This window comes from Dama dama, chromosome 12 (assembly GCF_033118175.1).
Source record: "Dama dama isolate Ldn47 chromosome 12, ASM3311817v1, whole genome shotgun sequence".
Classification (NCBI taxonomy): Eukaryota; Metazoa; Chordata; class Mammalia; order Artiodactyla; family Cervidae; genus Dama; species Dama dama.
In genome coordinates this window covers 24,317,004-24,338,939 of record NC_083692.1, presented here as the reverse complement: position 1 = coordinate 24,338,939, position 21,936 = coordinate 24,317,004, and the positions used below count along the sequence as shown (strand labels likewise).

The 21,936-nt window shown below is 37.8% G+C and overlaps 1 protein-coding gene across 2 annotated transcripts; it reads left to right on the top strand.

Annotated features, from left to right (window-relative positions):
• Positions 1 to 102: 102 nt before the first annotated feature.
• Positions 103 to 20,100, top strand: EIF2S1 (eukaryotic translation initiation factor 2 subunit alpha). 2 transcript variants are annotated; one of them, XM_061156847.1, is made up of 8 exons: positions 103 to 184; positions 4,606 to 4,847; positions 10,294 to 10,373; positions 12,137 to 12,288; positions 16,199 to 16,305; positions 17,908 to 18,005; positions 18,758 to 18,901; positions 19,556 to 20,100. In XM_061156847.1, the coding sequence occupies exons 2-8, from the start codon at positions 4,607 to 4,609 to the stop codon at positions 19,679 to 19,681; spliced, it is 948 nt and encodes a 315-aa protein (XP_061012830.1). In that variant the 5' UTR covers positions 103 to 184; position 4,606; the 3' UTR covers positions 19,682 to 20,100. The 2 variants fall into 2 exon arrangements, with proteins under 2 accessions (XP_061012830.1, XP_061012831.1); XM_061156848.1 differs by lacking the exon at positions 103 to 184 and adding an exon at positions 439 to 603.
• The last annotated feature ends 1,836 nt before the right edge of the window (positions 20,101 to 21,936 follow it).

Below are 21,936 nucleotides of genomic sequence, written 5' to 3'. Positions count from 1 at the left end.
TTCCTGTCGGTACGGGTGAGGGCGGGGGTATGGGGAGGGCGGGGACAACAAGAAGGCGATGCCCGGATGTTGAGGCGCGCGCACCCCGGAATCGCCCCCTCGTTTCCGGTTCGCCTTCTAGCCCCTCCCCTTCCACCTCCCAAGCTGTTGCGGTCGGTTCTGCACGCGCCAAGCGAAAGAACAGGTAAGAGTACACTCCTTCTCTTTCTCCAGTTTTCATCTTTGGTCACAGCGCCACCTCCTGATTGACTGAAGGTTCCAGCGAGGATTTATGCTTTAGGGACAAGGAATCAGTCTTCCCTTTTACCTGCGCCTTGACGGTTACTTAGCGAAAGCTAAAGATAACAAGAAAACGTACTTTTCAGGTCCTCCTAAGGTCCACATTCTTTTTTCTCGGAGGACCTGGACTCTATGGTCAGTGACGAAGAGAGGCCTCTCTCCCGTTGGCGCTTGCGTGCTGTGAGTCGTTCCGCATGCGCGGTGTGGGTAAGCGAAGCGCACGCTGAGGAGAGTCGGCGGCTGCTGAGGGCGGATCGAGTCTGATCTCTCCGACTGAAGAGCGTGGCGTGGGACCCTGGTGTGGGCTTCACACACATACCTCAGGTGACTAGTCTCTCTGATCGGTTTCTCCAGGAATTCACTTTGATTGTGTCTAGGGACGTGGGTGGTCGGTAGAGGGTAGGCCCCGGGGCTAACATCCCCTCCTTTTCCCGTCCCCGCGCGGGAAGTGTCTGGACACGACTGCCGCCACCCGCCGGCTGCGTGTCGGCCTCCCCGTGTAGCAGAGGTGTCATGGTACGGACGGAGGAATCTCGTGAAGGCAAGTGGGCCAAGTGATGGGACGGCCTTGTCAATATGCTGATAGTGGGGGTGACTTGAGGTGGGGCGGCCTGGGGAGAACGCCGTGACACCCCGCCCCAGGACGCTGAGCACTTTGCTGTCTCTAGGCCTGAGAATTCCATCCTTCCCCCCACCCCCTCTTCTTCCGCCCCGGCAAATACTACCTCTCAATAGTGACCGGACAGGACACTTTGAGGAACCTGTGGATTGGGCCACGATTTTGACAAGAGTTGGGTTAAGAGAAGATCCGAGAAGAGTTTGTTAACCTGAGCACTAATATTAAAAAATCGAAGTTCTTGTTACCCTGTCGCTGGAGTTGTGCGTTTCTGTAGAATGAGTCAGTCCTTAGGACGAAAGTAAAAGATACTATTGAAGAGTTTATCATTCTTCGTATCATTTTGCCGTATTTTCAGCACGGTTGAGAACAGACTTGTAGAATTAAGCGCTGTGGTCTTCCGATTAAGCAGAACTGAAAAACACAAGATATGGATATTTGAGGTGCCTTTTGTTAACTACCCCAGACTTAGTCTACTTTAATGTTCAGTAAACAAGAAACATTGTTTCTTGGGGGAAAAGTGTAGCAAAGAAGTCTTGGTTTCTCTTCCGATTGAAGTTGTTACTCAAGGGGGAAAAAAAAAATCTTGTAACTCCGTGTCTTTGAGCAGTTTGGAATTACATAGAGCTTTACTGCCTGTTCTTAGTACATCGGATGCCAACTGAGAGCTTCTGGTTCTCAAAAGATCTCAAGAAGATGCGGTTTTAGAGATTGGTGCTTCCTGTTTCAACTGCAGTGAAATAGTTGAAAAGCTTTATTTGTTTAGCACTTCTGTACTAAAGTCGAGTATTCATAGAGCATAACTGATAAGTGTTAGAGCCGAATTAGGATTACCACAAGGGTTGCCTCTATCACATCATGCTTTGCTTTGGAAGGGAGTGTGGACTTCTGTATCCATGATGACGACTGGAGCACGCAGTGATTTAAGAACTCCTGCCTACCATTTGACCAGGCAAAATTACCGACGGTGCAGGGTATTTGAAATTAGCTTGGAGCTCAGTTGTTGTATTTTGAAAGATTCTTTACTGGAGAATACATACTGTATTGTAGCACTCTGACATATTGAGGCTTTGTGGGTTAAACTCTGGATTTAGTGTCATATGACCTGGTTTTAGCTCCTGTTGTACTTAGTAAGCATTTGTCTTTGAGGAAATCATTTAGTACTTTATTTTAATAATAAAAATAATTGTTTAATGAATTAAGTTACAAAATAGAAATATTTCCTTTGCCTTTTAATATCTTATATTTGTATAGCACATTACACTTTCCAACTCTTTGTACGTGTATATTATTTCATTTGATGTCATCCACAAACCTGTGAAGTACATGGCACACGTTAGAAGCTACACAGTTAATGGGAATACATTAGTATTCCTAAGCCACAGTTAGTAAGTAGGAGAGCGAAGTTGTAGATTATTTTTTTTGTACTTATGTACTGTCTTTCACTGTGAATGACATACTATCAGCAGTATTCCTTTATTTACATTATCTTTTACAAAGAGATTTGCACCTTCTGAAGCAGTGGCATCCATATCACTCTTCAGAATTCTTTTACACTATTGCCTGTGTTCTTTTACAATCAAATTACATCTTGCTTCTCCAAAATTATCAGCTTTACTGTTTGAAGAAACTTGGCGAGTAAAAGTGGTTAGCACTTGTTAAATCTCTTAAAATGTTTCACACATTTCCATAATGTTTATTCTTATACCCAGTATGAAATGTTTTTAGCTCTCATGTTTTAGTGCTTTACATACAGATATTTGAGAACAGAAAAAAAAAGCCCTCTTTGAAAATGAACCAGCCAGCTCAGCTCTTTCTTGGTGGGTAATTCTGGCCATTGTATGTCTACTTCCCTTTATTTGCTAAATCCCTATTTCGTCAAGCTTCAAAGAGAAATATTTCTCTACCACTGTTATATGCAGCTTTATTTTTTATTAAACAGAATAGGTTAATAATAAGTTTTATGTGTCCTCTGTCCATGGAATTTTCCAGGCAAGAATACTAGAATGGGTTGCCATTCCCTTCTCCAGGGGATAATCCTGATGCATGGATCAAACCTGGTTCTCCTGCATTGCAGGCAGATTCTTTACCATCTGAGCCACCAGGGAAGCACGATATTAATACTAAAATTTATTACTTTCTAGCACTGAATGTATACACTGATGGTGCTTTTTGTTTAACGTATTTCTAACTGTCGTGTGTTTATCAATAACGTTGAGAGAAAATACAACCTAATGAATAAGACACAAACTATGGATTCAAACGTTACAGGTTCAAATTCACTTGTTAACAGTATATGACAGAACAAGATGCTTAACCCATGCTTCATATTTTTCATCTATAAAATGGGGACTATGAGGAAAGTGGTACTTCAGGAAGATAGGCAGTGGCCAGATTATATAGGACCCTGTAGGTAGCAGAAAAATGTGTAAGTCAGTGGGTAAGCCACTAGGAAGATATATGTGGGTGCAGTTAGCAGTTCTCAAACTGCCCTGCAGCAGAACTCTGGTGTTTTATGAGCTGGATGTAAGTGTTCCATCTTTGAGACAGGTGGTAAGTTAGTATGTAAATTTTCACAAATTTTTCATAGGACTTGGGATCTTATTATTGCCTATATTCTGAACTTTAACAATAGTAAATTAGTTAAAGTTATCAAAAAAACATGAAAATTACCAACAGAGATTAATTTGAGAGCTTCCTTTTATAAGTATATTTCTATTCATGGAATGATTGTAGGCTTGTGGCTCATAAAAGGAGTGGTGTTTAAAATAGGTTGGGTGGATCAAAAGGAATAGTTCTAAATATATTTAGTGTGTGGAGGTTAAGAGAAACTTGAACTTTATAGTAGTGGGGATATCTACTAAAGGATTCTCAGGGTTGAGTATACCTATTGAGCAAGAGAGAAGATTATTTGGAAGTAATGGGAAAAGTGGAAGCTAAAAATTATGGTAGTTGTGAATTAAATTCATTCTTAAGAGGAAAAAAATTCAGAAGGATACGTTTTAGTTAAATTTAGTATCTTTTGTGATTAATCTTTAGTGTTTGTTGTGACATGTGATACTATAATTTTGCCTAAAATAAATGATAGAGTTGTGTGTCAGTCAACAGCAGAAGATGAGCTGGTTGGATGGCATCTCCGACTCAATGGACATGAGTTTGAGCAAACTCCAGGAGATGGTGAAGGACAGGGAAGCCTGGTATGCTGCAGTTCATGGGGCTGCAGAGTCAGACATGACTTGGAGACTGAACAACAACAACAAATGATAAGAGTATATCATTTGATATATGGTTAGGGTTAAGATTTAATTTGTTGGAAAACTCTTCCCTTTATATAGTGGGTGATAATCCAGTCTTAGCCGACTTGGAGGAAGAGTAGCTTTAGTTTTGCTGATAGGTTTATAATAGTAGTGATGCTTTCTATCATTTATTATTAAGTATTAAAATAATATTATATTCTTTATAAATGATCATTATTTTTTACGATTCTTTTGAAACTAATGGTAGAGAAACATGCAAGTCTTAGAAAAATGTGGAGCAAAATAAAAATTCAGGCTTGGTTCCCAAACATTCATCTGTTTTCTAGCACCGTTTAAGAAGTTTAAAGAGATGAGAAGACTAAAAACTTCTTCCAGTAGCAAGATGTGAAAAATTGATATTTTTTATGTTGACCCTAACTGAACACTGACTTGATTCTTTTGTTTAAATTGCAGAATGCCGGGTCTAAGTTGTAGATTTTATCAGCACAAATTTCCTGAGGTGGAAGATGTAGTGATGGTGAATGTAAGGTCCATTGCTGAGATGGGTGCTTATGTCAGCTTGCTGGAATACAACAACATCGAAGGCATGATTCTTCTGAGTGAGTTGTCGAGAAGGCGTATCCGTTCTATAAACAAACTCATCCGAATTGGCAGGAATGAATGTGTGGTTGTTATTAGAGTGGACAAAGAAAAAGGTAAATGAGAAGAATATTTAATTTTTATTTTAATCATTTACATTTACTTAATAAATATTAATGTAATAATGAATAAATATTTTTATGTTAAATTTATATCTGAAATTTTTCTGAGTTAAACTTATTTTAGAATATATTTTTTGTGCATTGCCTACTGCAGTAAAAAAAAACTAAATGCCTCTTTTTGTACTTAAACTCTTTTACATACAAAGTTGTTAGAGAAGGATGCCAATTAACCACCTAAACAAAACCTTTTAAGTTAGTGGTTTAATTAGTTCATCCAGGACTAGCTTTTGTAAAAGTAAATGAATTTTAGGAATATTTTATGTCTTTAAAAAAGACACATCTAGAACTGAATACTGTCTCTCTGATAATCAGAATGTCTGTGACCCCCAGATCCTGTGGTCCTTTGGGATCTTTCAGGCACAGGTGAATAGGTATTCATTTATTTACTGTGTTATTTATTCATACAGTGTGTGTGTGTGTGTGTGCGCACGAGTGTGTGCAGTGTGCACACTGTGCTGAGTCGTGACTCATTGGGTACCCCTTCTTTGGACCCCATGTAAATCTTCACCTTTGTGAACACATTGTTTCTAAATATATTGTACAATACCAATGAGTAGGTTTTGTCTTCAGTTAACATAGTTAAGATTGGTTTCAGCCGTCTCGCTATAATCTGTCAGGTGTTCCTTTCAGTCACGTAGTTACCATCTTGCTTAAAAGACTAGTCAGTAACCCTGACTGAACTTGTCTTTCTGAATCTCCTCAGCCATCTAGTTAATTGATACTTTTGCCAATGAATGATTTTATACATAACTGACTTTTTATTATAATCTTAGATAATAAACTTTGGAGACAGCTTGTATTACCTCTTAAGAGGTGCTGCCATTAGCACACTGATTATTCTAAATGCTTTGATATGACTTACTTGTAGCACTCTCCGTAGCCCCCATTTATTAAACTACTTGAAGACTGAGATGATTTCTTTTAATTTTGTGCTTAATCACTGCCCTAGTAGGACCTCAGCTGGTGTCTTAGCTTATATTGCTTTCCTATTATATGAAATAGATACACAAAAAGGAATCAAATACATTTTCAACTGCAGTCAGAAAAAGTGAAAGGGTATACTTGTATAAGTACAGTAGATAGATGCAAAAATGTATTTTCATAACAACATTGTACAGTGTATATTAAAAACATGAAACAGTAATCTAAATTGTGGTTAAATAAATCATGACACAGCCAGGCAAAACAATTTTCTACAGAATGAAATCTGAATATTCTGATATGAAAAGATCTCCAGGATAAGATAAGAAAAAAGCAAAGTGCAGAAGATCCTATAGAGGGGATCCATTCCTGATACTAGAAGTTTAAGTCCTGTTGGATAAGCCATTCAACATAACTGCTGTCAACCCTAAGCAAGCATCTAAATGGGTGGTAAGTTTTATCCAAAGACAATGGGAGCAACCAAAAGCAGGCTGAAACTGAAGGCAAGTTAACACTTGGAAGACAGGACTGCACTGGATAAGTTTTACAGCCTTTTGACTGAGTGCCATGTTATAGACACTTCTAAGCAGGGCAGTGAAGATTCTAAAGAGGAAAACCCACAGTCTTAATGGCTTAAGAGCCAGAGATAAGAATTCTGGACAGCCACAACAGTTGGAAAGTGATTGGGGTTAGAGAAAGAGACACAGAGAGCCCCTAAGTTTATATATAAAAATTCGGCTTAAATCTATAGCTGACTCCTGAAACTACTTGTAGAGGTTAGACTGCGAGCAGCCCAACAGGATAAAAATCTAGACAAATTTTGTTTGCTTTCCATCTGGGGAGACAGCTCTGTATAGTTTTGAATTCAGACAAGTTAACTGCTAAAACAAATTGAGTATCCTTGGGAGTTCCCTGGCAGTAGTACAGTGGTTAAGACTCTGTACCTTTGCTGCCAGAGGTGGGGGTTCAGTCCCTGTTTGGGGAACTCATCCCCCACAAGCCATGCAGAGTGCACAACAAAAAAAAAATCAGTATCTTTAAGAGGAACCTAAAGGAATTCAGATCCTCTGCCACGTATCTTCTAATGTCCAGGATACAATTCAGAATTGCTAAATATTTGAACAGGAAAATACGACCCATTTGAAAAAGATAATCAGTGGAGACTGACCTAGAGATGACCCTGATGTTGGAATTAGCAGATAAGCATTTTAAATAATATGTTTTAACTACTCGAGGATATCAGGAAAATGTACTTGTAGTGAGTGAACAGAAATCTTAGTGGAGAAATTAGAAACTCACATAAAGGACCTGAGTGAACAGAAATCTTAGTGGAGAAATTAGAAACTCACATAAAGAACTAAATACAATTTCTAGAAGTGAAATTTTTTTTAGTATCTAAAAAATTCAATGCATAGGCTAGCATCAGATAAAAGATGACAGAAGGCTTCTTGAAATTTGAAGGTAGTTCATTTAAAAAGAACCAATCTGAAGAACTGAGAGGAAAAAAAGAGCAACCTATTAACAATCAAAAGCTTTATTCCAAAAGAAGAGAAGAGAAAGAAAAAGCAGAAAATACATTTGAAGAAACCATGGCCAGAAGTGTCCCATATTTGCTGGGAGAAAAAATGTTTACACATTAGAGAAGCTCAGCCAAACTGAAGCAGGATAAATACTAAGACCACGTCTAGGAATACCAAACTATTGAAAAACAAAATCTTCAAAATAGCCAAGGAAAATGATGCTATTTACGGGGGAACAGTAATACAAATTACAGTGGCATTCTTTTATTGGAAATAATGAAGGTCAGAGCATTGAATGACATCTGTAAAACACTGAAAGAAAACTATCAAACCAGAATTCTGTTTCTAAAGAAAATATTCAGCAATAAAAATCAAATGAAGACATTATCAGATAAATAGACTAGGGGAATTTCTTACAAGACAGAACTGTATTATAAGAGATGGTAAAGGAAGTTATTTAGGCTGAAAGATATTAGGTTGATGCAAAAGCATGGTTTCGGACCCTGGATTTTAAATCATTATAACTAGGCTCAAACACATGTTTATTAAGCAAAATAGGAACCATTGCAATCAATACATTTTTGCAAAAGAGAAATAAGTTGGTTGGTTCCTGTAGCAAAAAAAATCCATGCTTCAGGATTTGACGAACTCTTGGGAAGCATTTTCTGCTTCCTGCTGGTTGTCGACTGCAAAAAGTTGTCAAGGTCTTGAAGAACCGGTAGCCAGTTGGCAAAAGGTCTGGTGAATATGACAGAGGAGGCAAAACTTCGTAGCCTAATTCATTCAACTTTGGAAGCTTTGGTTGTGCAAATGTGCAGTCGGGCATTGTTGCAGAGAAGAATTGGGCCCTTTCTGTTGACCAATGCCAGCTGCAAGGTTGCAGTTTTCAGTGCATCTCATAGATTTGCTGAGCATACTTCTCAGATGTAATGGTTTCACTGGGATTCAGAAAGCTGTCGTGGATCAAACTGGCAGCAGACCACCAGACAGTGACGATGACTTTTGGTGCAAGTTTGACTTTTAAGACGTGCTTTGGAGCTTCTCAGTCCAACACTGAGCTGGTCGTCGCTGGTGGTTGTACAAAATCTACTTTTTGCCCAACATCACAATCCAGTTGAGAAATGGTTCATTGTAATTGCATAGAATAAGAGAAGATGACACTTCAAAACGATTATTTTTTTGATTTGTGGTGAGTTCTTGAGGCACCCACTTACTGAGCTTTTTCACCTTTCCAATTTGCTTCAAATGCCGAATAACGTAGAATGGTCGACATTGAGTTCTTCGGCAACTTCTCGTGTAATTTTAAGAGGATCAGCTTCCATGATACTCTCCGTTGTTGTCAACTTCCGATCTTCATCTTCACTCCTCATCTTCAAGGCTCTCGTCTCCTTTGCAAAACTTCTTGAACCACCACTGCACTGTACGTTGGTTAGCAGTTTCCGGCCAAATGCGTTGTTGATGTTGCAGCTTGTCTCCTGCTTTATGACCCATTTTGAACTTGAATAAGAAAATCACTCAGATTTGTTTTTCATCTAACATCATTTCCATAGACTATTTCCATAGTCTAAAATACATAAATACATATGAAATAAATAGCAAGTAATAATTCATTAGCAAAAATCATAAAGCAATAAATGCATGTTTAAATAATGTATAACAGCCACATTTAAGAATGTATTCCAGCAAATTTCAACAGTGCAAAACTGCAATTACTTTTGCACCAACCTAATGTGGGTAAAGGTGAAAGACCATTTTCTCTTTCTTTTTTTTTTTTTAATTTTTATTGGGGTATAGTTGATTTACAATGTTGTGTCAGTTTCAGGTGTACAGCAGAGTGTATTAGTTATACATGTATCCAATCTTTTTTAGATTCTTTTCCCATATAAGCCATTATAGAGCTTTGAGTATAGTTATATGTAGTAGTGTATATATGTCAATCCCGGTCTTCCAATTTATCTCCCCATCTTATCCCCTGGTAGCTGTGAGTAATACTCCATTGTGTATGTATACCACATCTTTATGCATTCCTCCATTGTTGGACATTTATGTTGCTTTTATGTCCTGGCTATTGTAAAGAGCATTCCAGTGAAGACTGGGGCGCCCTCTCTTAATTCTTTAAAATACATTTAACTTCTTGTCTCATTTTGTGCCCATGGGACTTTCATTTATGAAGGTGACTGGTGACATGGAGTGGCCATGCCATTGAAAGAAGATTTTTATTACTAAAGTTTCCCAGGAAATGGGGACCCAGCATGCTGTGCAAAGCCATGTTAGGAAGCACCAGTTTTGATCAGGAGGCAGAAGGAGCAAGGAGAAACCTTAGGCCAGACCTTTATTGAGGTTTCCATGAGAAAGGCAAGGCAGGTAGTTGTAAACAGTTTACAGTTGGCTCATCTGAATAGTATGGGCAGTGCCTGGTGCATGGGGACTGCCTCTGGTTGTCTGATATCTGGCCCTACTTCGGTTCAGGGCATGGGGGAGTATTGGCCTGATGTGTGGAACTTTGATGAGATGGTTGGGGACATGGGCTCTGGGTTGGTTGGTTTGCATGTGAAAAGCTCCCATTGAGCCCTTGGCTAGTACTGGGCAGCAGAGTCTCTTTCCCAGTCAGCCAGGCCACAGATGTCAGAACATCAAGAATACAGAAAACATGATACAGTTGATCCCCTGATGCTTAATAGACATGGTTTTAGCTCTCATTTGGATAATTGAAATTATTAGTTTCCTCTGCCAAGGTAACATTACATGGTGACAAAAATTTACTTTAAAACATGATACTTGTACATAATATATGTACTTCTTATGCAGTTTTTTGTTGATAAAATTTAAAGTAGGGAATAAGTGTAAGTATGCCAACCCAGCAATATAGTTGTGAAAATTATCACAGTGATTTGTTGATACCTGGAGAGAAATAATGTTTTCACATTTTTCTCATACAGGATATATTGATTTGTCAAAAAGAAGAGTTTCACCAGAGGAAGCAATCAAATGTGAAGATAAATTTACCAAATCCAAAACTGTAAGTTGATTTTTTAGTCAAATTAGTCCACTGTTCAATCTGTTTAGTAAATAATCTACATGGCATGTTGCTGGCAGAAACAAAAACCTAGATTTTCTGGATCTGTATTTCCGTTTTCAGTTCTGTGTTATATAGGAAAATAATTTGAAGACTTCATTTCAAAAGAGTGTGACTTCAGTGAGACATCCGTTGTCTCACGATGTTACTACCTTAAAGCACTGAAGTCTAATGTTCTCAGATCAGTACCAGACCATTAGTGTTTTTAAGCTCTTTTATGTTAAATTAACTATGAGTGATTTCAGCTGATTTGGTTGTCATAACATGTAAGTTTTGACTTTCAACTCTTCTGGGGTAAGGATCACAGAGACAACCAGCTTTTGGGTGCTAAAAAAAATAAATAAGGTTTGTAAAATGTGTTTGAATTTTGTTTGAAAGCAAGGCAAGGGGCCTGTTACTTGGTGTGGGTCTTCACCCTTCACACACCTTTTTTTTTTCGCTCTAATTTGCTACTTATCCACAGTAAGCACTAATAAAGCAAAAACTGTCATTTCTTCATTGTCATCTTCCTGTATTTTTCTGTTCTTTGGTCCTATTTAGATTTTCCTTTGTTCCCTAGATCTTCAGTTCTTATTGGGAGTTTCCATTGCTTCTCTTTTCTTTATCCTTCTTTTGTGTCTTTTGTTCTCTTCTGCCCTGTGTGTTTTTATCTTCAAGGTAAAATGACAAGAAAACTGTAAATAAAGAGAAGATTTTTAAAATCTTGCTTAACCCTGGTAAAAGAGTAAAATTACAAAAGCCGTGAGACCATTACCCAAATCTTTCAAGTTCCACCAAGTCCAAATTTGAGAAGCACGTCTCTAGGAAATTTCCATTTTGTTTTGTTCCCCTAGGCTATTGGAAAATGCTGTAAAATGAGTACATGAGTAGATCTTACTGGGATGATACAATGTTAGAATGAAATAGCCAATGATATCACCTTCCCTTGGTCAGTTTTTGTGTGTAATTAAGATGAAATCTTCTTTCTTAATACACTTTCTCTTCTTTGAGCCCTTTTATTTTTCAGAGATTAGAAAAATTAGCAGCAGTGAGTAGGAGATGGGTAGGATTAAAGGATAATTGTTAAATGATAACAGAGCAAAAAAAATACTAAAATCTCCATCCTGGTTCTGTGCTGTCATGTTGGTGTTGTTGGGGGGGTGTGTATGTGTGTAAGTGTATGTTTTTGTTAAGTTGTTTCTGACTCTTTGCAACCCCATGGACTGCAGCCCACCAGACTCCTCTGTCCATGGAATTTTCCAGGCAAGAATACTGGAGCAGGGTGCCATTTCCACATCCAGAGGATCTTCCCAATCCAGGGACCGAGCCCGCATCTCTTGTGGAATAGTAGTCCTAATGTCTTACATTTGATCCATGCAAGAACTCTCTACAATAAAAAGGAGAGTTACTGGTATCTCCCTTTTCTAGGTGAGGAAACATAATCAGAGAGGTTGGTTTGGCCCAGAATTGACTTGCTCTGGATCTTAGGCTATCAATGCTATGCTGTCTGTGTTTGTTCACCCACTTAAGTTCATTGTTATGGAAAAGTAAATAATTATGGGGGAAAAAATGTTTTCATTTGGTAATCTTTTGTTAAGGAGTTACTCTAATCAAAGTAACCAAAGGTTTGTTTTTATATGCTGTCTTCTAAAATGTAAAAATTTCTTTCTTAAAAAACATATAGATCTCTTATCCTTGAATTGTTGTGCTCTTCATATTTTTTCTAGGTTTATAGCATTCTTCGTCATGTTGCTGAAGTCTTAGAATACACCAAGGATGAGCAACTGGAAAGCCTGTTCCAGAGGACTGCCTGGGTCTTCGATGACAAGTACAAGAGACCCGGATATGGTGCCTATGATGCATTTAAGCACGCAGTCTCGTAAGAACTCCTCCTTAGCTCTGCTTTTCCCTCAGTATTACAGATGCTGGGCCTAGCACACAGGTTGAGAGCCTGACATTTAGTAACACAACATCCATGTAGTAAGTCCTTGTCAAATTTAGATAAAAATATTTTAGTATAAAAGGCCTATGATATGGGCCAGTCCTCTAAAGCTGAGCCTGTATGATTTGGTGTTCCATAGTTGGGTAGTTCTTTAAAACATCTGACACCATTGCCTTAAATCTTTTCCTCTCCAAGTTTTGTGATTGTCCTCGGTGACATAGGGCCGGCATAGACATTTCATTTAAACTGTAATCTCTTGTTTTCTTTACCTCAGCTGCTTAGACCTTCAGCCCACGCCATGTTAGCCAGTTTTCCACATGACCTCACCCTGGGTCTTACTATCACCAGGATTTGCTCCTCCAAAATCTTTAATTCACACATTCTGTTCTTTTACCACGGCCTCCTGTCCTTCCAGCTGCCACACTGTCCTACTCTGTCATCTTAATTTGTATATCAAGCTCTGATTCCAGACCCTTTCTTTCCTCCCTGTCTTTTCACCCTTTCCTGCCTTCTCTTTCTTACTCAGCATATCTTTCTTACTCAGCATAGACACACCATGGTCCATCATTTCAACAACCTTCTTGCCAGTATCATGAGCTTTGCCCTGTTTTTCCTTCTGTTACATCCAGCCTTGGAGCGATGTTCCTGCCTTCTCTGCACTTATAGACTGCTGGGTGCTGCTAGGAAAAACCACAGTCTTACAGGTTGGTGCCACTGCATATTCATGGTCTCCAACCTCAGCTGGGCCTTAACTGCTGCCCCACACCCTCTTTGCTCCTGATCACTTCTTCCTCCCATTCTTAGATTGGCTGTTTCAGAACTTTTCCACACTTGCCCAGATACCCACTCTATCCCTCTTACCTCACTCTCACCTGCTGCGCTCATTGCCTGAAAAAGAAGCCATTGCATAGGATCACCTCCGTTTCCTTCCACTATCTCATCCAGCTTATCTCTGTCCCACCTGTCATTACCTTCTGTGCTCCTGTCACACGGGAATTCGGGTCATTCCTGCTCTCAAACTAATCTTAACCATCTGTGCCCAGCTATTCCTGAGGAATATCATCTCCATCTGTTATTCCCTCCCTTGAGTCTTCAGCCTTTTTCTTTATTGGTTTTGCTCTATCAGCATAAAAATATGCTCAGATTTTTCCCATTTATACTAAAAAACAAACTTTTCAACCTGCCCTCTACTTCCTGTAGGAAGCACAATGTCCTCTCCTTTTAACAGCCAGACTTCTTAAGTTCTCTGTACTTACTGTCTCTACTTCTGCACCTCCCACTCCTTCTAGATGTTAACGCTTCACAAGCAGCCTCACCACAGCATCGTTACTTGCCAACCCTTGTCCTTCCAAGGGAGATTAGTCTCCTCAGCCCTCAGAATGGCCTCAGCCTCAGAATGGACTTTGAACTGTTAGAGCCTCCATCATGCCTACTCACCTGAGGCTCCAGATCCCTTCCACCTTACCCCCTCCCCTCATGTGACTTAATTTTTTTATGTCAAATTGTGGGAAAGGTGAGAAGAGTAATAATTATGACAGCAAACATATATGTAATTCTCACAACCACCTATGGTATAAGTGCTATTATTCCTATCTTACAGATGAGGAAATTGAGGCAGAGATTAAATTGTCCAAGTTCACACAGCTACCAAATGGTAGAGCCAGGATTCAAACACAAGCATTCTAGGTCTGTCCAGAGTTTATGCTGTTAGAGCATCAAGCACTGCTTTGTATTTCTGTCCTCCCTGACTTTAGTCTTGGGCTCCTCAGTCAGTACATCTCTTACCTCGGTTTGCTGTCATCATTGGCCCTGCTTATAGCTTCTGCCTCCTGCACCTTCTCCGTTACTGCTCTGCGTTAACATTTAACAAATTAACATTCATCCTAGCGAATTAATCTTCATTTATTACCATTAAAGTTCTTCTCTTGCTTCGTCAGCCATGTTGCAACTGTCCAGATTTAACTCATGATAATTCAATGCCACATGTGCTTCATTTTTTTTTTTTCCTTTTAGTTAAAATTTCTGAGATAGTTGGAAACAATGTTTTTTGCCTCCAAAGCCATTTTGGTCACTCAACAGTGGTAACCACTGTTCTGAAATTATGTGTGTGTCATTATCATTTATGGTATTGATACATGTAAATGTGTGAATAGATTATGAAAAGTACATACAGAATCTTTTTTATGTTTTAAAATATTTTATTTACAAAATTTATCATTGTGATGGGTTTTCAATACTTTACATTTTTACTTGTAATGCTGTTACTGTAAATTTCAGTAATCTATCAATTTCTCCAAATTGATATGTGTATGCCTACTTCATACTAATTTCTATATAGTATTTACTTGTGAGAATATGCCCTTTTTTTTTGTTCCTCTGTTAAAAAAGGTTTAGGTAATCCCCCTCCTCCACCCCCCGTTTTTCAAATAGTGCTATGTGAATATCCATGTACGTGTCTCTGTGTACACATTTGGAAATTTCTAAGATAGACACCTCAGAATAGAATTGTTGAGTCATGGGACTGATTATATGAGTGTTTGTATTTCTCTTCATCAACATTTGATATATATCTCAGATTTTTCTTTTCTTTTTGCCAAACAGATTGAGTCCAATAGTATCTTGTTTGGGTTTGCATGTTTCTGGTTGTTGGTGGAAGTTGACCACTTTTCATATGTTAATTGACCATTTGTCTTCTGTGAAACATGTTCATCTCATTTTCTTTTTTTTTTTCTGTTGGCTTGTCTTTTAGTATATCAGAATTTTCTTAAAACAGTCTTGTTAAAATCCTATCATTCTTTTAGTCATTATTTCTTTTTTTCCATTTGTTAATTTGTTCAACAAACATGCCAGTGAACAAGACTCTGGTCCCTGTTTGTGGCCTTATGAGGGTCAGATGAAATGCCACTTCATTCTTGAAGGCCTTTCTGACCCCACTGATACCTTCCTCACCTCACCCCAGAAGTGCAAAAATGCACTTCTGTTTTTGTTTTTTTATTTTTTTCCATGTTTTTGTTCTTTTTGAGCTCCTTGAAGCAAGGACTGCTAATTACATGGATATGCTTAATTATAGTGGGATGTGAGATATATAAGCAGAATTCACTTTATTGCACTTCGCAAGTACTGCATTTTTTACAGATTGAAGGTTTGTGGCATCCTTGCATCAAGCAAGTCTGTTGGTGCCAGTTTTCCAACAGCCTTTGCTCACTTCATGTCTCTGTGTCACATTTTGACAATTCTTGCAATATTTCAAACTTTTTCATTATTTTGTTGTAATCTGTGATCCCTCGATGTTACTATTGCAAGAAGATTACATCTCCCTGAAGACTTAGATGATGCTTACCATTTTTCAGGAATGAAGTATTTTTAACAGAAAACAACAGTATGGCATAGGCGTAACTTTTATATGCACTGAGAAACCAAACGTGTGACTCACTTTATTGCTAAACGTGCTTTATTGTGGTCTAGAACTGAACCCACAATATCTTCAAGGTATGCCTGTATAGGAGACATGAAATTGCTTGCTTTAGTCAGATCTCTAAAATTTTCCTTTTAATAATGATCATTTGGGTGTTTTCTTTTTGTCATACAGGCCTAAGCACTTCACTTGCATTATCTCATTTAATTCTGCAGTCCAGTGAGATCCACTGTTTTTATTCTTGTTTTACAAATTTGGAAATTGAGATCTAGAAAGGCCCCCAAGCACAAAGCTGTTAAATTGTGAAGCTAAGATTTGAACTCTTCTGACACTAAACGCTGTGCTCTTAAACATTATTCTGTTATATTACATTTGGTGTCCTAATTATCAGTAAAGTAACCTTGACATTTTGTTGTGTGTGTTTTCTTTCAGAGATCCATCTATTTTGGATAGCTTAGATTTGAATGAAGATGAACGGGAAGTACTCATTAACAATATTAATAGGCGTTTGACCCCACAGGCTGTCAAAATTCGAGCAGGTAAATGATTTTTTAAATGCTGTTTAAAATATTTTGCATATACCAGAAAAGCTATTAAATAATGAACCTCACCAAAGAATATGTTGCTATATCAACATCTACCTTTTTGTAAATGTTTTTTCACAGCAAGAAAAGCTAAAGAAATTAAGTAATTTTTGCTTCTACTGAGTTATTGTAAAATGCATATATATTGACACAAGTAAATGAGCTCAGCTAACCTTAAGTTGGCCCTTTTTTGGGGTGGAGTGATTATTTTGTTTTAGTGCATGCTTTAAAATTCTGACAATACAGTAATATCCTCCCATGCCTCTGGATTAACCACTGTTAATTTGGGATCTATTCTTTCAGCATTTTTTTCTATACCTATGCTGTATAGGAATGTATGCTATTTATGTTCAGATATAAGTTTTTATGTTTTCCTAAGAATGGGATCATAGTGTGCACCATTTTCTTCAACTAGCTATTTCCATTTGGTATACCATGGTTGCCCTTCCATGTAGAACTTGGAAGATCATTCTCATTTTGAATGTTAGGTAATATTGCATAGAATAATAAACCTTGATATCAGCCAGTCTCCTCTTGATGAATGTTCAGTCTTTTTTACTATAGTTGACCCTTAAACAATGTATAAGAGGGTTGCCCACCCTCTGTGTACTCGAAAATTCATATATAATCTCGTCAGTCCTGTGTGTCTGTGATTCTGCATCCAAGATTCAACTACCATGGTTCATGTAGTATTGTAGTGTTTACTTTTGAAAAAAATCAATATGTTAAGGAGACCATGTAGTTCAAGGCTGTATTGTTAAGGGTCAGCTAACTGTATTACAAAAAACACTGTATTTTAACACCTTTATACACATAGACTTACCCATTTATACAGGTGTTCTATAAGGCAAATTCTTAAAAGTAGGATTGCTGGGTCAGAGTATGCAGTTTTAAACTATTCTAGACAATTTGTAGTTATGTTACTTTGGTTTTTTATAATTTATTTGGGGGGCTTTGCTGGGTCTTTGGCTGTGCAGGCTTTTCTCTAGTTGCAGTGTCCAGACTTCTCATTGTGGTGGCTTCTCTTGTTGCAGAGCAAAGGCTCTAGGGTGCTTGGGCTTCAGTAGTTGCAGCTCCTGAGCACTGGCTCAGTTGTTGTGGCGCATTAGTCTAGTTGCTCCTTGGCATCCTGGATCTGGGATTGAACCCGTCTGCTACATTGGCAGACAGATCCTTGGCCAGAGTCACCAGGGAAGCCTCTGTGGTTATTTCATTCAGATTTCATCACACTCCTCCTAACCATTTCACAAATAAGGAACTGAAGCACAGAGGGGTTGGAATTATGATTTCAACCCAAATATAGCCCTAATTCAAGATGTTTGTTAGATTTGTCTGTTTTTTATAGTTTCATCATTCAGGGGCTTGATGTTGATGAGAAGATATGATGTCCCTGCATGTTCAGGTATTTTTAAATATGAAAGTTAATAGCTGGAGTTGATTTCTAATTGAAAAGGTGATGAAAGCTTTCATAAGTATTTGTCATATCTCTGATTGCTTTTTAAACTTAAATTTTTTTTGCCTATTTTGGAATAAGCTTTTGAATTTCTGTAATTTTAGATATTGAAGTGGCTTGTTATGGTTATGAAGGCATCGATGCCGTAAAAGAAGCTCTGAGAGCGGGTTTGAATTGTTCTACAGAAACCATGCCCATCAAGGTGAGTAGTTGTTTTCTCCCTCCCTACTGAAATATATCCACTTAATCCAAAATTAAATCCAGATTTTTTTAATGATCATACTTCATATCAAGTGTTATTAAAAGTGGCTCTTGATGATACTTCTAGGGAAGGTTTACAATTACGTGTAGGCTTTTGTTGTAGCTTCTGCTACTGCCACTATGGATAGAGATTCCTATCGGTAGTTAGTGCCAAAGAACCAGCTAAACTGCCTTTACAGTAAGTAGTCACAGTGCCCACTATGCTCATAGAATCTTGAAAAGGACAATATATTCTCTTATATTCACATACAGCTTTCGGGAGATTTGGCCTGACTTTTTCATTAGCAATAAAATTAACTGGATGGCTATTAATCAGAATCTCTTAGAAGAATTTCTTCCATCGGTTTAGTTTAGAACCAAATAGGAATCTTTTTTGTTTGTTTTAGAGACAGATTATCCATTGTGCCAGTGATGCCTATAGTTAGCTTAACCACCAAAGATCCAGAAGTCATAATTCTTCATATTTGGTATGCAGCAGACTACTTCTACTACTGTGTTACATCATAGTATCAATTAGCTTCAATTAGCCTCTGCTATATTAACAAACTACCCGAAATTGCCGTGCTTTGGAACTGGGAGTAAATTTTGGGATGGTTTGTTTTTAAAGCAGCAGATTAGCAAAATGATTCTCAAACATCCTAATTGTTACGTGGTCTGTAGGTACATTCATAATTGAATTTTTGTCTTCCTTAGATTAACCTAATAGCTCCTCCTCGGTATGTAATGACTACAACCACCCTGGAGAGAACAGAAGGCCTCTCTGTCCTCAATCAAGCTATGGCTGTTATAAAAGAAAAAATTGAGGAGAAGAGGGGAGTCTTCAATGTTCAAATGGAGGTGAGGTCAATACTAGGATTTTTTTGCCTTGTTATTAAAGTTTTTAAGAAGTTTCAGTCATGTAACTGGTTTGTCTTCTAAATATCTGATCGGTGACTTACAAAACATGAGATATGTTTAAAACTACAAGTCCTCTAAGTATAAAATAGTCATTGACTCGAGTTCCTAAAAGAGTTTTTAAAAGTAAATAAGAACTATCACGGGGTGGTTATTCAAGACTGTGGTCACTGATCCCCCAAAGTGAAAAAAATAAAGACAATGAAAATAACTGAAAAAAGAAAGGATTGATTATTGTCAGAATCTGGAATGCTTGAAGTTTGATTTCAGGTGAGGAACTACAATAGCATCCTATGTTTTTCTTATCTCAACAAGAACAAAACTGAATTTTCATATATAATTTTCAAAATAAATTTCTTCTGTGGAAGAAATTTTGAAGCCAGAAGATGGATTTTTACAGGTCATCTTTTTGTGTGTTTGAAAGATATAGCCACTATACAGCCAATATATATTTTCACTTTTATTATCTCATGGGATTTATTGGTAGTATTTCAGTGCTCAGAATAAGAGTTAAAATACCAGGCAGTAATAGTATTGAAACTGAAGTTGTGTGTGTTTAACTACATTCACATTGAAATTGTGTCTTTGCTTCCATAGCCCAAAGTGGTCACAGATACAGATGAGACCGAACTTGCAAGGCAGCTGGAGAGGCTTGAGAGAGAAAATGCAGAAGTGGATGGAGATGATGATGCAGAAGAAATGGAAGCCAAAGCTGAAGATTAACTTTGTGGGAAACAGAGTCCAGTTTAAGGAACACAAAGCAGCCTTCCTGGCTGTAAATCCTAGACTTAAAAGTTTTCCAGTATTGAAAACTTCAAAGCTGAATATTTTTTATTTCTAAGTATTTAAATGTTCCAACAGACCAAAACATGAACTGCCCTCCTAAATGTTAGCTGTTTACACACAGTAGCTCCAAAACCTTGAGCATTTTTTAAGGGAGTGGCCTGATTTCACTAGAGACAGATCTTCAAGACGAGACATAAATTTGGCTTATGATTTCCATTTCTGATATCTCCAGATTGGCACCCCTTTGTAGTTTAGTGCCTCCATGAGATTTACCAGAGGCACCCAAAGTGAATAGTTCCAACCTTTCTATATAAAATGTATCAAGCAAACATTAAATAAATTTCTGGGATATTTAACCATAGGTTTCTTCCTTATTATCACCAGTTGAAAGCATTACGATTCCTAAGAATTTCATTTTATTTGAAATGTAGTAATTTAAAGGCAGGTGACCAGAGGATAAGTATAGCAGATCCTTTCAAAAGGAAGGTTTACAGCGACTGCCAGTGGTCCCAGTGGTCAGGACTCCATGCTTTAACAGCTGAGGGCCTGGGTTTGATCCCTGGTTAGGGAGCTGAGATCCCGTGAGCCGTGTGCTGTGTGCCAGGCACCCTCTCCCCCCACCCCCCCTGTTTAATAAAGAGGGTTTAGAGAACATTTTAATTAGTGAAAGTTTACTCCTAGGGGAAAAAAGCCTTAAAATGTAACACATTAGTTGAGTGCCTTTTACCTATTTGAGACTGATGACAACATGTGGTCAGAAGGAGAATTTATCACACTGTTCCTTGTTGGTGTACTAAGCTGCTTGTCTTGAGTCTGTAATTCAAGGTGGTAAAGGGGGGATTGTTTTTGGTTTTTTTTTTAACTTTAGTTTTTTGGGGGGTTTTTTTGTTTTTGTTTTTTAAGAAAAAGATGCTGCTTTGTAAATTTAGTTGAGTATCATTGCCCAACTTTTAATTTTTTTCCAGTAAAATATTTGCTAGGTGCCACCTTAGAGTTTCACTTCTCTTCCTAACAGGTTAGAGATCTGTCTGAACACAATTAACAATCGTTTTTCAAAATGTTTCCATCATTTTTTTAAAGAACTGATTGTTTTAAAGGTAAATAAATAATATATACAAAGGCAAATAAATTTCATAGATAACACATGGTTTGCAGTTACAGTGGCCAGGGTGTAGCAAGTCTTGAGTTAACTTTGGTTTAATCTCTTAGGATACTTGAGGTACTGGATAAATTAATTTTACTAATTATTCCCAAGAATAGCTATTTAAATACTTATAAGATTAAATCTAACCCACCCTACTCAACCCAGGACTGGACTTAACTCACTGTTAAAGGGACTGGAAAATAGAAGAGTGTGTTGGTGAGACATTTAAGCTGTTTGTGAAGGTTTGTCCCTTTGTTTAATTTAGCAGCCTCTACTAGCTCTTTAGATCCTGGTCTAGCAATATAACTGTTTTCATGAGGGAGCCATGGCTGCTAGCTTGCATGCCATACTGGGAATATTTAGAGGAGAATCTGGATGTATTCAAATTGGCACATAATTTTCAGTTCAGTTTTTTTCTGAGGAGTTAAAAAGTCTGTAAAGCTCACAGCATCACGAATGTTATCAAACTATATAACAGGTGTTCCTTAAATGTTTGTTGTAAGCAGAGGAATTGAATTTTCACTTTGTTCACTGGATTTTTTAATACTTCAAAAGCCATAACTGTCGAGAAATACTGGTGGCATCTGTGGTGAGTGGTTTATATCCTATGCAGGCCTTTTGTTCAGTTCCACAACAATTTTGCAAACTTATGACCCTTGACAGAGAAAAAGAGCAATACCTCACTGATGATGGAGAGAACTAAGTAAACTTTCCCTGCTGACCTAAAAGTATCACTTTCAAATATGAGAACAAGATCACACCCAGCTCTAAAAACTTGAATGGATTGACAAAAGATAACTAACCAGTTTACCCAAATTTTCAATCTGTCCGCATAAAGCCGCACTAGAAATTGACAGTTTCATCTACTCCCAGTTCTGTCTTTGAGGTCAAGTGGTTATCAACACATAATTGAAAATTAGCAATAGTTTGAGTCTCATTTAGGTATTATAATTAGTTGAAAATTTTAAATGGCCCGAAAAATACAAACATCCAAATGATTTTTCATGTTTTCTAGTAGAACAAGATAAACCAGTACTTACGAGGATAA